Here is a 15,772-nt window from a genome sequence, read left to right on the forward strand (position 1 = left end):
CATGGGCCTGGTAACACTATGGTTTCAAATTCTTCCCTGTTAGTCTGTTACCACTAGGGTCAAGACTCTGATATTTTCCACTTATAATTTATTCTTTCATGCCAAGATTGAAATCCTAATATCTTTCACTCGTACTATATCTTCTTTCGTATCATCCAACCTATTCCTTCCCTTGTATGTAGAAATTTTTTTTTTTTTTTACATAATATAAGTGATAGGGTTCGAATTCGAAATTTATCGTTTACACTCATTTTTCCCTAATCACCCAACCCATCCCTCTCCTACATACATAACTTAAATTGCTATGGTTTTGCATTTGGTAAAAATTTTCAACCTCATAAATTTTATGGAGTGCTCCAATTAAGTTGGGTTGCCATTGCTAAAAAGTAGTTATCGAGTGTAAAACTTTACTAAAAAATAGGGATCATATAATAACATTAATGTCATTTTTATTTTTTAGGATCAACCAAGAAGGGAAAAAAGTTAAACCAATCAAAAACCAACATAGACAAATTTTTCTGAGCCACAAGGAATAGATGTGTGAAGATAAAGGCTTGGAAAATTCAATTCCACAAAAATTTAAAAAAGGAAAAAAGGAAAATTTCCAAAATTCGACGTCCGTTGTAGCTCTATTGCATCTATCCATCCGACGTTGTTTTTTCTGGTTTAAATGCAGTCACTCATAATCGCTAAATGAAACTTTCATACGAACTTAGACACACAAGGTAGCAAAAGCCAGTCCAACGCGAAGATGCAGCCTGCTGTGGAAGCCAGGCAACGTATTGCCAGACTATCAGCTCATCTTAATCCCACTAATTCCCAGGTCTGTTTTATCTTCAAAGATAGATCCCTTTATTTCTGTTGAGTGTTGATGATTATTCATTGATGCTCAGCAGCAGTTGTTAACTTGTGCAGGTACTCCATTTTATGCTAGTTTTCCTGGATCTGATTCTTTTACTCGAATTCTGAAAAAACCATTTTCTTGCAAATTGTGCTTCAGTGGCTAAATGCGCACTTTACTTGTTTACTGCATGGGATGAGCTGATATTTTGTGTTTTGTATCTACTGAAAGATGGAGGTAAATACCATGTTGGAGCGGGTGGACTGCAGAGCAAAAGGTGGTTCTCCTGGATTCAAAGTGGCAATATTAGGTGCAGCTGGAGGGATTGGCCAACCGCTTGCAATGTTAATGAAGATGAATCCATTAGTCTCAGTTCTTCATCTCTATGATGTTGTCAATTGCCCTGGTGTCACGGCTGATATTAGCCACATGGACACTGGTGCTGTGGTACGTAACTTTCATGTATTACGTCATGAAAATATTTTCCCTTGGCTTTAGAAGTTTAAAGAACAGTCTGTTATTTGGGTTGTAGGTGAGGGGCTTTCTTGGGCAACAGGAGCTTGAGGCTGCTCTTACAGGAATGGAGCTCATTATTATACCTGCCGGTGTTCCCAGGAAGCCTGGAATGACCAGGGATGATCTCTTCAATATTAATGCTGGAATTGTGAAGACCCTGTGTGAAGGAATTGCAAAGTGCTGCCCCAATGCAATTGTGAACTTGATCAGCAATCCCGTGAACTCTACTGTCCCAATTGCTGCAGAAGTTTTCAAGAGGGCAGGCACTTATGATCCAAAGAAGCTTTTGGGAGTTACCATGCTTGATGTCGTCAGAGCTAATACTTTTGTGGTATCTATCTTCAGAAATTTACTGTCTACTAATACCCCATTATTCATTGTTCATGTGCTTGAACTCCTTGTCCATTTACTTTCCCTTTCAACGGTTTGCTTAAGTTAGGCTAATCATTCTTCAGCATATAAAATTATTAAGAGGTCTGTCTTTGTTCAATTCTATTTGTGCCTAATGTTTATGCACTCGGTAAAATTTAAGGGGTTGCATATTTCTAAATATCTTATGCATGTTGTTCTGCAATTTTGATATTGCTGACGGATTTACTGCTCCTGTGAACATTATTACAGGCTGAAGTTTTGGGACTTGATCCTAGGGAAGTTGATGTTCCTGTTGTTGGTGGTCATGCTGGAGTAACAATTCTGCCTCTTCTTTCACAGGTTAGATATCAAACAATGCTCTATTTTAAACAGCAGAGAATTTTGTGTGGGACTAAAACTAGATTGAACAAGAAGCCACATTCGATGACATCCTGCAGGTTAAGCCTCCGTGCTCATTTACACCAGATGAAACTGAATACCTGACAAAACGCATTCAAGATGGTGGAACAGAAGTTGTTCAGGTATAGAAATCACCTTTCACTAGAGGCATGGATTATATACTCTTGGACTGAATAACAAGACATTGATTGTGAATGTCCTTCTGCAGGCAAAGGCTGGGGCTGGCTCAGCAACTTTATCAATGGTTCGTTTTGAACTTATGCTGAAGTAACTAACAATTGAAATTAGTCCAAGAATGATTCTTGGATCTGTAGCATATTGAATCACTCACACAAAGACTTTGTTAACAGGCGTACGCTGCAGTCAAATATGCAGATGCATGCCTGCGTGGGCTTAGGGGTGATGCTGGCGTCGTAGAATGTGCTTTTGTAGCTTCTCAGGTGTTTATCCATACCTCTGTTCTGTACAGTATCTCCTCACATTTTCAGTCAGTTCCTCACACATCCCCTACCACTATCCCATAGGTCACGGAACTCCCTTTCTTTGCTACAAAGGTACGACTTGGTCGTACCGGAGCTGAAGAGGTCTATCAAATAGGACCCTTGAATGAGTATGAGAGGTATGATGCAATTCCTCTTTCAGTCATGGCATATGGTAGAAGAGTTGACACGTCAGATAATTCTAGTTATTTGCTGCTACTTCTTACAGGGTTGGACTGGAGAAAGCAAAGAAAGAGTTAGCAGCGAGCATCCAAAAAGGGATTTCCTTCATAAAGAAATGAACAGTGAGCTTCATGACTACATTGAAATTGCTTGTAAAGCAGAGCACGCTTGGGTCATGGAAAGATATTCTGGAACCTAGTAGTTAGAGAGTCCTCGCGTTTTAACATTTGCTGGATAGGAAGTTAAGCGAGACAAGTGGAAGTCCTTTATGAAAGAACTTCATTCAGAAAAAGGAAAATTAACTTCATTCAGAAAGAACTTTATGAATATGTTTAGCAGCCAACATCATCTGCAGATCAGAAAAAGCTATGTAAAGTAAAAGTACTGCAGATGTTTGCGTTAATATATGAAGTAAAATCATAATCCGCTTTCAGCTCAAGATTTTTTTTTTTTTTTTTTTCAATCATGTGTGGAGTTTCCCGTAGAAGCATTCTGTCGGAAAACTATTCTGGATTTTGGTAGTATAAATTCTGTCAACGGGAGAACAAAATGAAGTCATAGGAGTAGGTAGGTAAGGCAAAAAATCCAATGACAGATGAAAGATTACACCAGAGCAGCACATGAAATAGTTAAAGGAAATATCTTGATCATATTCACAAACTTTACACTATCAAGCCCTTTTGTTCTTCTTTAATGAGCTTTTACAGTATCTAATAGCCCTCAGGCAATGGTCTTCATTACTATTACGACCAAAGCCTCAGTACAGGAAAAAAATAAAAAAAGGAGAAAACTGAAGAAAAAGAGAAAAATTTCTTCTTTACACTCTCTCGATAAACTAGACACCTTAAACTCACAGGCTGAAAGGATTTTGAGGTGGGTGAACAACAGGAGTATTTGACATGGTCGTGTTGCCCATGAGCACATTTGGTGCCACAGCATCCTCCACAATAACTGGATTAACCTGCATAACTTTCTCTGGTACAATCTTGTCGCCATCCACCTTGGCCAACACTTCAAAATGCATTCTTACTGTCTCAGGTTTTGTCCTCCAGGCTGGAATATCTTCCCAATTTAACTGCTGATCTCCTTCTTTTAGTTTCTTCTCTACTCCAAAACCTATCTTGACAAATGTCTGAGCTGATATATCTGCCTTCAACAACTTAAAAGAACCCTTTTTATTTGCTTTGGGACCCAGTACAGAGGAGAGCAGCGACTCGAAGCCAAGCAAGTTTGGGTTTGACCCATTGATGGATGCAACAGGCCACAATGTAGAGAAATGATTAGGAGTAAGAAGGGCAGTAGCTTCTCCTTCCATATCAACTGTGGAGACAGCATCCACAACTTTCACTTTTGATGCTGATGATAGTTCCACAAGGCCAGGTGCAAGCCGCTTAAGCTTAAGCTTGTTAGTGGTAGAAGGTGTTGATGAGGTTGGGGATGTCAGCGATGTTGCACCAACTATGCGAAGGGAGAGCAGGGGGCTACCCTGAGTGCGAGAAGCATAACGTAGGCGTTCCGCAAGAGTTAGAAGACCTGAGGCAAAACTGTTACTTGTCCTATTTAAGGGAAGTGGAAGCTCAATTGGGTGACGCAGGCTGACAGATCTAGCACCCTTAACAGTGACCACAGCACCATCTGCCAATATCACTTTCTTCAGAACACCAGCATCGACATCATGCTGCATATCATCACCACAAGCAAATTAATCACATATGAAGCCAGATTAAACATAACAAGCAGCATAAACTGAAGATACACACAATCATTCTTAATGATGGTAATGGATAATTGAACAAAAAGCAAAATGAAAACACATCGGTAATGTTTGTATAACACGTTTATGTGTATACAACACTATGAATTCATGAAACAAGTGATCTGAAAAAGATCAACCTAACAACTTCGAAGATGCTTCTCTACCACAATACAAATTCTAAATAGTTGAGGTAGTATGATACTCTGAAAGCAACAGATCCATAATAGGAAAGTTCTGTTTGTGCAGTAACATCATAGATACATAAACAGTCAAAACAAATGATATCAAGTAATGCTCGACCCAATACTTGGAGAGTTTTTATGCTCCAAAATAAGCAGCAGAGACCACTATTAAAGTGCAAAACATAGATTACTAATACACGTGTAATGTGCATAAGTAATGCTTCTAGGTTATAAAATAAATCTATTTTAGAAAATAAGCACTTTAGGCAACTCCTAAGAGACAAAAGAGGCAGAAAATGTCTAAAAGATGCATCCATCCTCTCAGTCTACACAACAAAGAAAATTACCATAACCTTTTGTGTTCTTTAAAAATAAGCTATCCCAAAAAACAGTTAAAACTTAAAGACAAGTACAGGAGATTTTTCTCTTTAACTTCTGATTATCATAAAAGCAAACCATTCAACAAATGAGACTAACATTTCCAGATAATTAAAATCAAGCCACAAAGGAAATGAAACAAACACACGCCAGGCAATACATTAGAAACAGGTGCAGCTTCAACTTACCGGCAGTGAAATCCTCATGTCCTTGGCATCCTGAATCCAAATTTCCATGGGACCTGCCAACTGAAATGGAGCCAAGACTGGCATCTGATCATCCAACTTCTGCCTCTCCACCAAGCCATTTTTCACAGCATGATCAGCTCGAAATATAGGTAAATCTACATAATCCCAGTTGTTTACATCCTCCAAAAGCTTAAAAGGAAGAACTTTATTATCAACCTCAATGTCAAATTCATAAGCCACAGATCTACCCACTTGTGCGTCCCTTAAATCGAACCCGGATATCGTAAAATCCTCAGCTTGAAATCCTAATCCCTTCACAATCGCATCCCTCAAATCCTAATCAGATAAACATTAAATCAAAATTAGAAACCAAATACTTAACGTACTTCTAATGTTACATTTCAGGAACAAAAGAGTCGGAAGAAAAAAATTACCAAAATTTTACCACAGCAAAACTCCAAAATTTTCCCTTTTCCCCCTTTTATTACCCGCCCCCCTCCCTTTTCCCCCAAACAAAAAAAACCCTTTTCTACCAAAATAAAACAGGGGCATAGCATCTCTGGAACAAGAGAGGTGAATGTAGACCAGGTTTTCTACCCAAAAAAAAAAATGAGAGAGAATGATAAATTATACTCCTTTAGTATCTTCTCATCCAGCTAATTTTCAGCTAACATCAAAGAAATCAATAATGCGAATTAAAGAGCAAATTATAGGGGAATCAACCGTAAATCAACAGATAAAAATTTAGCTGAAAAGACTAATTCTCATCGGAAGTATCTTCTAGGGCCTATAATCTTAGCCAAATTGAAGATACTCAAAAAAAAAATAAATAAAGGCCATAAATCAGCGTAGGAAACATAAAAATAAAATATTTTTCTTTCCTTTTTTTTCTAATGAACATAAAACTTACAGATATGGCTTTAGGGTAAGGAGGGTTGATGTCCTGGGTGGCGATCAAAGCCGCAGACAATGAAAATTGAATTGCGATCAAAGCCAAAGAAAGCCCAAGAATCCTCATTGATGGCAGCCGCAAACTCAAAGCCATTGCAAAAAATTACTTGGAAGCGCTGTTTGTTTGGTAAAGGATAAAACAGTTGTTTGGTTGATACTGGAAGTATACGTCTCCTCTATTTGGTTGGGAATTTGGGGGTAAATTAGGTGAAAGTCTGGGTTTTAACTTTTAAGCTGTAGCTGGTGGAGGAGGAATGAGGGACGGAGGAGTACTTTACTTGTGTTTGCGGTGGGAATTTGTGGAGAGGACGATGGATGACGTGGAGGGTTTTAGCCAATGGGAGGGAGGGGAATGATGCGGCTGCTTTTATACTATTGGAAAGATGACGTGGACGTTTGCTGTGATGGACTCTTCTTCTTTTTTTTTTCTTTTTAATTTTTGAGAAGGCCCAGTCTTGTCCGCGTTTGCAGCAAAAATTTGAGGAGCGTACGGTATTGTCGTCCGCAGCAGGGCAAAAGCGACGTCGTGTGGAGATGATTTACGGACACAACGATAGTTTTGGCTTTGGCGTCGCCGGGACTCGAACCGGAGACCTTCAGTGTGTTAGACTGACGTGATAACCAACTACACCACGACACCAGATGCTATGGTCGATAACATCATCTTTTTAAATTCGCAAAAACGTAATTGCTATTACGTTTTATAATAATGGACTGTCGACAGACCAAAACATTAAGAGAAATTTGCCAAATTGGTCCCTCATATTTGCAAAAATTTTTTTTAGTCCCTAACATTTAAAATTAACCATAATAGTCCCTTAGATATAAAAAAGTCTGCCCAATTGGTCCCAAAAGTCATTTTCACTCACTTTTCTGGCCAAAAAGCGCACACCTCTCTTACATGTCTATAATTTCAAGGGTAAATATGAAAACACACTTTGTTTTCTCTTAAGAAACACAACCACCACCAAATGCATAAATATAAACCGGATTAAACAAGGAAAATTTTAACTTCTTTATTCTTCAATATTATGTCGACAATAATGCCGGTGATAAAGGTGCAAAAATTATATTGCTTTTATTTTATATATTTCATTTTCTCTTTAGGCTGTAGTTGAACTCTTGTTCAACACAGTTAGCAAAATAGACATCCAAAAAACAAGCAAAGTAGCCCAAAGCAATTTTTTTCCCGAACTCTTCTTTCTTGCTTAGTTTCTAATCAATTGATAGCTTTTAATAAGTTAGATATTATTGACACTGATCTACTACATATTGGATGATCATACCACTTAAAATAGCAACCAACATGATTCACTAAAAGTGCAAGAACACTACATATTAAGAATTGATTTTCATTCCATATTAACAACCAATTTTTTCCAAGCAACTAAAATGAAATATGCTCAAACTTCTCCACAGTTTGGGCAACCATAGAATCTCCTTTTCAGATTTGCAGATTTCCAAGAAGTCATAATCATGGACTCTTTGCTACAATGATATCAATCATTGTTTACTTCCATTGTATTTTTCAATGGGTGAGTTTTTTAGATGCCTTGTCTTGCTTTTCTTCTACTACTTTTAGGTGACTGAAATTTTCTTCTTTAGTTTGGGGTTTGGTGGCTTACAATTAGGGTTTTGGTAGTTGAAAAAACTGAGAGTAGGAGGAAGAAAGGGTTCAGTGGTTTACATTTTATTCTTTTTTTTTTTTAGAAAAAAAGGGGAAATAAATTGTGTTTCTATTTTTGCTCTTGGAATTGTGGGCATATAAGAGAGGCATACACTTTTTTGGCAGAAAAGTGAGCAAAAATTGAGTTTTGAGATCAATTGGATGGATTTTTTTTTTAATATTTGAGGGACTATTGTCGTTGATTTTAAATGTGAATGATTAAAAAAGTTTTTTTTTTCTAAACATGTGAGGGATGAATTTGGCAAATTTGCCAAACAATAACATCCAATTTCTTAGCTTAATTATACGTATTCTTATATACTATAAGAATGAGTTGTGGTCAAAAAAGAGATTTGAATTTCAATCATATGGATAGGGGCATTTTTGAAATATGGAATGATGTGGAGTTTATTTTTAACTTTGGGTACCAGTGATGGTGGCATGTTTTTTAGTATGTTTATGAAAATCTTCTCATATTTGTACATTTAAAACGTTTATTTATGAAGACATTTGGATAGTTTTGGAATGTAAAATTATTTTATAATCATTTTTGCATCAGGTACAAGGCATACAAGCTTATGTATTGGTGTAATTACTGAAATAGTGTTACAGACACAGTTAACGTAATCTTACTGCTTGAAGATATTCAATTGCCTGAAACATATTCAATTGTCTTTGCCATTTACATCTCAATTAAACTGAAGAAAACGTGGGTATATTAATGAATTAATGCCTCAGTATCAGTTATGGTTGTTCGAATGTCTTCTCTTTCACATTCTTCAATTTTTTTGTCGTTTCGACTTCTGAGATTGAGCTATTTTTGCTACCTTTATACTCTGCATTCCAAAATGGTTTTCAGACAAAACTATTCTTTGTGGTTTAGCTTGAGGTGACTTTTATTCCTTAATTTTATTATTTATGTAGGTGGTTTTGGTAGTGTGTAGCGTTAGATGATTGCTTCTATCGCAAAATTTGAAATTTTGGTGGCGTAATTTAACTATAATATTATGATTTTTTCACAAATTTGGTTGGTCTATATAATTTGAATGGTGTGGTTATGATGTAATAAATTTGAAGCAACCGCAAGAAAAAGTTTTTTAGAGGGGTATCTGAAATAAGGTAAGCCAAAAAAGCATCTTATTGGTTCAATTATGATGTGTTTTCTGCTGCATATAGTAAATGATTCATATATGGAATTCATTTTGATAGTGAGTTATTGTGAATTGGTAGGTTACATGGTATACTACTAATGTGAGTTTGAATTATTTAGCCACTGATGAACTAATAGAATAAACATCTTCTAAAACATTTATATTGGCAGTGTTTTACATATACCTTCTAATTAAGCAAAGGTAATAGAAATGGTTCGATATCCTTAAGCAGTGATGAATTTGTAGAAATTCCTTCAAACAAACAACTTCAATGAGTGCTTTCTTATACAGATAAACAAAACTAAAATTGCTGTAAAAAACTAAAAAGATGAACCAAAAATATGTGAAACAAAACCTCACATTATACAAGAATGAGTGTGGCTTTGAATTTTAATCTCAAGAACAAACATATAACTAATGAAATTACTTGTAATCCATGAAATATAAATGAATAATAATATGAAGAAAAGGAAACTTAAATGACTTTTTCATAGATGCTATAATCCTTATTGATCAACAGATTAACATTTTAACCCCAAGAACAGACATATAGCTAATGAAATTACCTATAGTATGTGACATGCAAATTGAATAATAATCTAAATAAAGGGAGACTTAAGAAGCCATTACAGACAATCTATTATTGAAACATATGCTATGAAATATTATCGTTTAGTATTATATCACACTCTTATTTTCATTTACTTACTCTCCTACCAACTTAAATACTTTCAAAATTCCACAAAATAACAACACAACCATCAACAAACAACTACCTTAAAATCTTTTTTAATCACAAGTACCTTAAAATTTTTTTTAATCACAAGCACCAAACACTCGCACACTCCTTCCCTACCCTAGTGTTACGAAACAAGAACCAGTTTTTTGTTACCAAAAGATCAACCGATCTTTCATATTCCAAATGATCTGATGAGCCCTCCTCCTACGGCACGGGGAATATCCGGTCTTGATTTACTTCCAGCAGAAACTCGAAAACGTGATCATAAATGTAATCATCTTTTTTGTTTTTTTGCTGCTTGAATGATCCTCTCTTATTATTTGGATGCCCCCACCTCCTACTCCAATTAATACTGCTGCTGCTAAAAAAGCTGCGAGAGATTAAGGAATTTTGACACAACTTTTGCTAAAATACCAAGGACTGAAGAAATGGACCGATTAAATACGCAGGTGCTCTTGCATTTACCACTGCCTTTGCCTTTTATCTTTCATTGTACCTTGATTACGCTTCAACCCTTATTTTATTCTACCCCTTCAAGATTAGGCATTTAAACATTCCAAATTCTATTCTCATTTAATTTTTTCCAAGCTTTTTTGTTTAAATCCAGCGAGGCACTGATTATAGTCTCATCTAGTTGTCAAGCCTTTTAACTTCCATCTATACTTTAAGGATTAGAAAGTGTAAACACAATCACTATTAGATGTATTATAATTAACCTAAATTGAAATCTACAATTCAAATTTTGCATTGTATATCATACATCCATCGAATAGCGAAAGCGTATACACTATCAGAAGGTTATCAGAAGGTTAATTCATACTTTAAACCTAATTTCAATATGGAAAAAAGAATCTCAATCGCCAAATTTTCCACAAAACCAAACGCAAGTCAATATTTTTAGGTATGTTTGTTTTGTATGACATATGTAATAGCATGCGGAGTTCTTCTCTTTTGCTCTTCCGAAAAAACGAGAGTAGATTTCATTCAAAATTTCCTAAGATATCTTTGAGACGTGGTTAAGTGAAAGGTTCTTCCGCAGTTCCATTGCATCCCCGGGGATAAGTAAAAACAAATCAGAGGCAGTATAATAAGTACATGGTATCATGAGATAGAGCCGTTTGAGCTAGTAATCAACATTATCAGACAACAATCCTTCGTGACAAATTGGAGCTGTCGAAGTCTAATAACAGGTGCCGGCGCAATATATATGACTTTTGTCTGTTTCATTTCTTCTTCGAACCATCATTCATTTTGTTTAAACATTGCGCCGTACGTTCCTTGCAAATTGTTTAATGTGACATTGGAAAAAAGGAATAAACTTTAATTTCTTATACAAATTTATATTGAATCAAATCGTAGAAGATCTTTTATTTTATGAGGATGGACTATAGGTTTGTCAATATGAACGCCAAGTCGTGAAACTAAACTGAATGTGATTGCAGAGAAGAAGAAGATGATAATGACACCTTGTTCGACTTACTTGATGGCCTCCATTGATTTGCACATCTTATCTTTCTCAGTGCTAAAATGATTTGAGCAAGCAAGAAAGGGGAAGGAATCTCACGAACTCTCACGATCTTTTTTGTCATTTCTTACAGGGAAATGGGGCGGAATTTTTAAATTGAAAGGAAGATCCGCAATCTTTGGTGGGACAGGGTTTGCTTTGCTTCAACCTCGATTAATTAGTTACTTTGAGTTAATTAATCTCAAGTAAAAGACCACATGATCATATTTGTTTTTCTTAAGGTGAAAGTTAGCACAGAACCAGGCTTAATCACGTGTTATGTCTGGCGGCAACAGGAAGTAGTCAAAAGTCGCCCACATTTATGGACTCGTTTTAATTTGCATTGGGGCAAAATTCAGAGGGACCGCACTCTTGCAGCCGTCAGATGTCAACTTTTTAAGCTAAAGATGACAACTTTTTTAAGTCTTGCTCGCCAGATGTCCTCTTTTATCTGGATCTTGTTGCCCAATTTCCAGGCAGCTGAGCTAAACTGGTTACTTTAAACATTCAATGGCAATCTGTGGCTGACTTGTTGCAACCCTAATTAATTTATCACCCTTTATATATGATGGATATTTCAAGAAAAAGATCAGAAAATTTGCAAAAGTTGAAAACCTGTCAATTTTGTCTCATTCCCAATGTCATGGAAAACAAAGATCAAATATTTCAGCTAACGGCTCAATGAGGGAAAACTCGAAAGTAAAAACTTTGATTATTTATTGTAGTGCATAATTAGAGTGGATGCATACATACAAGTCCAAACGAGAATAGATGCGAAAGAGACCTCAAGAACCATTTCCAATGGAGGCCTCTAAAACACTTGACCAAATACCTTAAATTGACACAGAAGCCTGACTGTCCGTCCACCCCAAAAAAGTACTAAAACCCTTTACCCCTTACAAGCAGTCGGTTTGGTTGAATTTTCAAACCACCCCAAGTTGAAAAAAAAAAGAAAAGGAAAGGCCAAATTGAGCCATGTGGTCATCTTTACAACAGGAGGATAAGTAGCATGGTCCACACAAGTGAGCCATGAAAAAATATGGTACGTGGAAAAAACCCTCCTTCAAAAATGAACCTCACAGCAAACAAGCTAGCTTCCAGGTTGATATATTGTCAAATTTGAAAGGGTGAAGAACTTCCAGGCTTCTGCAAAAACAAAGACGTAAAACTAGACTTCGTAACTAAGCAGATTATTAATTCCAAGTTATATTGGTACTTGTGTCCAACAAGACCCCGTCTTTCACATGAACTTTTTGAGCTCTGAGCGTAAATGTTTCACGAGATCCTTAATTGGCATGGCGAATTCTTCCTCCATCTGCAACAAATGATGATATCTTTTCAATGGATTTGACTAATTGAACTGACCAATCTTCCAATCATCGCGCAAAAGAATTACTATATGCTTCTAACTCATGCTCATATTTAGGAGTCAGTAACATAGCAATGGCGTACCTTAGCTGTAACGGTAATGTCAAGAGTTGAGCCTCCAAATGTCATGGCACTGTTGTTGATGACCGATAGAGGCAGTTTCTCAATTTCAGCTATGGTTTTCTCCTGAATTCCTTTTCTTTTCTCACAGTGAACCCTAATGAGGACTTCTTTGTTGCAAAATTTTGCTTCTACTTCCGGTAGGGGCTCATCACAAAAGTTTTCATCTGAGGAAGAATCCTCATGACCATCATCACAAAGTGTGTACTTACTAACATACACCACTCTTTCCATTGAATTCTTTCTTGCTTCCTCCTCAAGGGTTTTTACTTTCTCCTGGAGTTGTTTCAAGTACTTTATAGCATCTCCCAGAACAGAAGCCTTGTCCATCTGATGATAGCATACGCATAAAACAATTATATCACTTGGTAATGCAGTCAAGAAAATCAGGTACATGATAAAGTTCACAATCTTAGTTAACGAAGGATTGTTGGCATGAATGATATATGAAACCAAATAATAGTACCTTTTTAAGTCCAGGCACTAGAGCAGATAAAGCTATGAATCTTTGGCTGAGCTTTTCACGGCGCTTCCTCTCAGCCATGATGTGATCTTGAGCTTGAGTTAGCCTAGCATTTGTGCTAACCCTTTTAGCTCCTTGTGAAGCCTTGAACACGTAATTTTGGTTTTGATCGTATGAACCATGGGAAACTATCATGTCAGGGGAAAAGCTCATAGTAACAGAAGACATGGTTTCCTCCTTAGGTTTCACCGTGGCAACTTGATCACTGTAAATTGATGAATTGACCACATGAAAGTTGGCATTTGATAAATGATCACTGTTGGAGGAGCTCCAGCTGCTAGTCTTTTGCTGCTTCATCGGCCTATTAGCATCATTTAGAGACATTTCCATGGAGTGTTTCTGGCTGAACATGGGTTGAGAAGAATGCATGTGTAGATTATCATGGTATGGGGCAGCCAAGGACGATATTGTGCTAAGCTCGTCCAGAGAACTCATGGACCAGTGATTGCTAAAACCATGGTCCATTCCCTATAAAACAAAACAACATCAAAATCTTGAAATCCTCGTGAAATTAATAGGATACAGAAAAGATAATTAATCCTATTGATCATTATGCAAAATTGTCTTACCAATTCTCCTAAACTTCTGAAGTTATAGATTTCCATAACCTACGCTGGAGATTCCCTGAAAGATATCAAAGAATAGGCAAAGATTAACAAATCATCCAACTAACCAATGAAAGATGATTTATTGAGAGGAGGTATGGTAAGAGGGATCGGAGGGGAGTTCTTTCATACCCTTGAATAGAACAGACAGCAGAGTTTCTTTTCAAAATCCCAAGCTCCAGTTTAGGATAGTTTGCTTCCGATTTTATAGGTCTAGGAAGGAACACAATTGGCATGTTCTGTTTCCTCACGGGTTAATTAATCACTAATCAGTGCTGTGATGTGAACTGGCCATGGACCCTTGAACAATTGACAAGTAAACAACGATGCAATAATGTAAAATAGTAGTACTTAACAACACATTTACAAAGAATAAACCTTGGTAGGTAGTAGCTTTTTAAGTTGGTAAAAATAGTAGGACTATTGCTAGATTTAATTATTGTTGTTTTGGTTATGGGATATTGATCTTCTTTTCTTCCCCAGCTATCCGTTGAAATTGTTGAGGTTGGCAGTGGAAAAGCTCTGCCAAGGCCGGGACCTAGCTGTCCTTTTGGCGCCTACAGCAACTACCTACCCATAATGTCTTCCCCCAGTGTCACAATCGCATAATCATCCTCCACATTTCGCGGAAAGACGATAACCATCTCTTGCCATATCACTGCTCTCTTCATTCAACCCAACAAAGAATGGAGTACCGACGAGCAGCCAACAATATATTCTAGTAAATGCTGCAATTAATAATAATTGGTCGGTTTAGTCCTTACTTTTCAATTTTATATCAGAAATTGTTTTCTGCTCAGTTGTTTAAGTAGGATGGATAGATTTGTCTTGGCATCATGCTACGTACAAAATTAATCTTTGATCATAGGAACCATCAAATATAAAACTACTAAGTCGAGCATTTCAAACCACCAAGCAACTAGTAACAAACGTAAAACTGGAGAAGATGAGATCATTAATGATTTGCAAGCTACATGCAAAAGCAACCATTTCTCTTTTCGGTAATAAGCAAAAGGAGCAGTATCGAAGTTACCATGATCGCTTCTAGGAATAGTAGGGGAAAAAAAGGAGAGGGGGAAATAAACTGGGGCCAAGCCAAAACAGGTAAATTACTGAAGTCTCATTCCCAAAACAATTTAGTTTTACAAAGGAAAAATTGGACCCACGAGCTGAAAATACTGCGTATGGTTTGGTCGGCAGATGATATCTCCATATCAATTAATTCAACGTGTACGTCCCCATCTTCCATACGAGTTTGTAGGATTTGTACTAATAAGTGTGCTAGGAATAAATATATGAAGCATGATATTTAATATGTGGAGGAGTAGCGACTATAAGAGTATTGAGACTTAAATTATGAGAGCTTGCATAATTTTCTACTCATTTAGAAGCCGGAATGATTAATTAGGGTGTTTTAGGACAATACGTGTGTGTGTACATATATCTATGGTTACGGGCTTGTGGTTGTGGGACTTTAACAGGGTATTCTTTATTATTAAGTGAAGTATGACGTTTGATATTATCATTACCAGAAAAAAGATTGAAGAACAAATGACTATTGCTTTCGTCATTGGTTTGCACATCTGATATTTTAGATGAAGAAGATCGAGTGTCCGTGCCATAATTAAATTAATTTTACCAGCTACCTAAGTTTGTTTGTTTTCTTTTTCTTTTTTTTGTTTTATCACTGGCTGGCTACCAATAGCATCATCAATTAGTTCGTAACACATCTAAGCTCGTTTATCAGCTAACCCTAATGATTATTCTTCTTTCCCAAATATTTGACCATGCCTAGAGCAAGAAGTTGATAACCAGTTCGTACAGGGCTCTAGGACTGATGCTGCTGGAACA

General features: G+C 36.7%; 3 protein-coding genes and 1 non-coding gene across 4 annotated transcripts; 1 reads left to right on the forward strand and 3 right to left on the reverse strand.

Annotated features, from left to right (window-relative positions):
• Positions 1-527: 527 nt before the first annotated feature.
• LOC113731577 (malate dehydrogenase, glyoxysomal) lies at positions 528-3,229 on the forward strand. Its single transcript, XM_027256925.2, has 9 exons — positions 528-823; positions 1,073-1,288; positions 1,374-1,688; positions 1,979-2,068; positions 2,167-2,250; positions 2,337-2,372; positions 2,479-2,568; positions 2,653-2,747; positions 2,837-3,229. Exons 1-9 carry the CDS (start codon positions 752-754, stop codon positions 2,907-2,909), a joined length of 1,071 nt encoding a protein of 356 aa, XP_027112726.1. The 5' UTR covers positions 528-751; the 3' UTR covers positions 2,910-3,229.
• Positions 3,230-3,416: 187 nt separating this feature from the next.
• On the reverse strand, positions 3,417-6,486 carry LOC113731576 (protein TUNICAMYCIN INDUCED 1-like). Its single transcript, XM_027256924.2, has 3 exons — positions 6,205-6,486; positions 5,295-5,630; positions 3,417-4,468 (listed from the first exon to the last, which is right to left on the reverse strand). Exons 1-3 carry the CDS (start codon positions 6,337-6,339, stop codon positions 3,641-3,643), a joined length of 1,299 nt encoding a protein of 432 aa, XP_027112725.1. The 5' UTR covers positions 6,340-6,486; the 3' UTR covers positions 3,417-3,640.
• A 325-nt stretch (positions 6,487-6,811) lies between these two features.
• TRNAV-AAC (transfer RNA valine (anticodon AAC)) lies at positions 6,812-6,885 on the reverse strand. Its single transcript has one exon. It is a non-coding gene; the product is annotated as a tRNA-Val (tRNA).
• Positions 6,886-11,987: 5,102 nt separating this feature from the next.
• On the reverse strand, positions 11,988-14,149 carry LOC113731578 (transcription factor bHLH25-like). Its single transcript, XM_027256926.2, has 5 exons — positions 14,054-14,149; positions 13,886-13,940; positions 13,260-13,784; positions 12,758-13,123; positions 11,988-12,620 (listed from the first exon to the last, which is right to left on the reverse strand). The coding sequence occupies exons 2-5, from the start codon at positions 13,919-13,921 to the stop codon at positions 12,546-12,548; spliced, it is 1,002 nt and encodes a 333-aa protein (XP_027112727.1). The 5' UTR covers positions 13,922-13,940; positions 14,054-14,149; the 3' UTR covers positions 11,988-12,545.
• Positions 14,150-15,772: the final 1,623 nt, after the last annotated feature.

This window comes from Coffea arabica, chromosome 2e, assembly GCF_036785885.1.
Source record: "Coffea arabica cultivar ET-39 chromosome 2e, Coffea Arabica ET-39 HiFi, whole genome shotgun sequence".
NCBI lineage: Eukaryota > Viridiplantae > Streptophyta > Magnoliopsida > Gentianales > Rubiaceae > Coffea > Coffea arabica.

Excerpts from the sequence above, each read along its gene's own strand:
- LOC113731577 (XM_027256925.2), top strand. The coding sequence starts at position 752 with ATGCAGCCTGCTGTGGAAGCCAGGCAACGTATTGCCAGACTATCAGCT. Across the intron at positions 824-1,072 it reads TTAATCCCACTAATTCCCAG|ATGGAGGTAAATACCATGTT; the intron begins GTCTGTTTTATC and ends ATCTACTGAAAG. Across the intron at positions 1,289-1,373 it reads ACATGGACACTGGTGCTGTG|GTGAGGGGCTTTCTTGGGCA; the intron begins GTACGTAACTTT and ends TTTGGGTTGTAG.
- LOC113731578 (XM_027256926.2), bottom strand. The coding sequence starts at position 13,921 with ATGGAAATCTATAACTTCAGAAGTTTAGGAGAATTG. Across the intron at positions 13,785-13,885 it reads TCAGAAGTTTAGGAGAATTG|GGAATGGACCATGGTTTTAG; the intron begins GTAAGACAATTT and ends TTTGTTTTATAG. Across the intron at positions 13,124-13,259 it reads TAGTGCCTGGACTTAAAAAG|ATGGACAAGGCTTCTGTTCT; the intron begins GTACTATTATTT and ends TGCTATCATCAG.
- LOC113731576 (XM_027256924.2), bottom strand. The coding sequence starts at position 6,339 with ATGGCTTTGAGTTTGCGGCTGCCATCAATGAGGATTCTTGGGCTTTCT. Across the intron at positions 5,631-6,204 it reads CTTACCCTAAAGCCATATCT|GATTTGAGGGATGCGATTGT; the intron begins GTAAGTTTTATG and ends TTATCTGATTAG. Across the intron at positions 4,469-5,294 it reads ACATGAGGATTTCACTGCCG|CATGATGTCGATGCTGGTGT; the intron begins GTAAGTTGAAGC and ends GATGATATGCAG.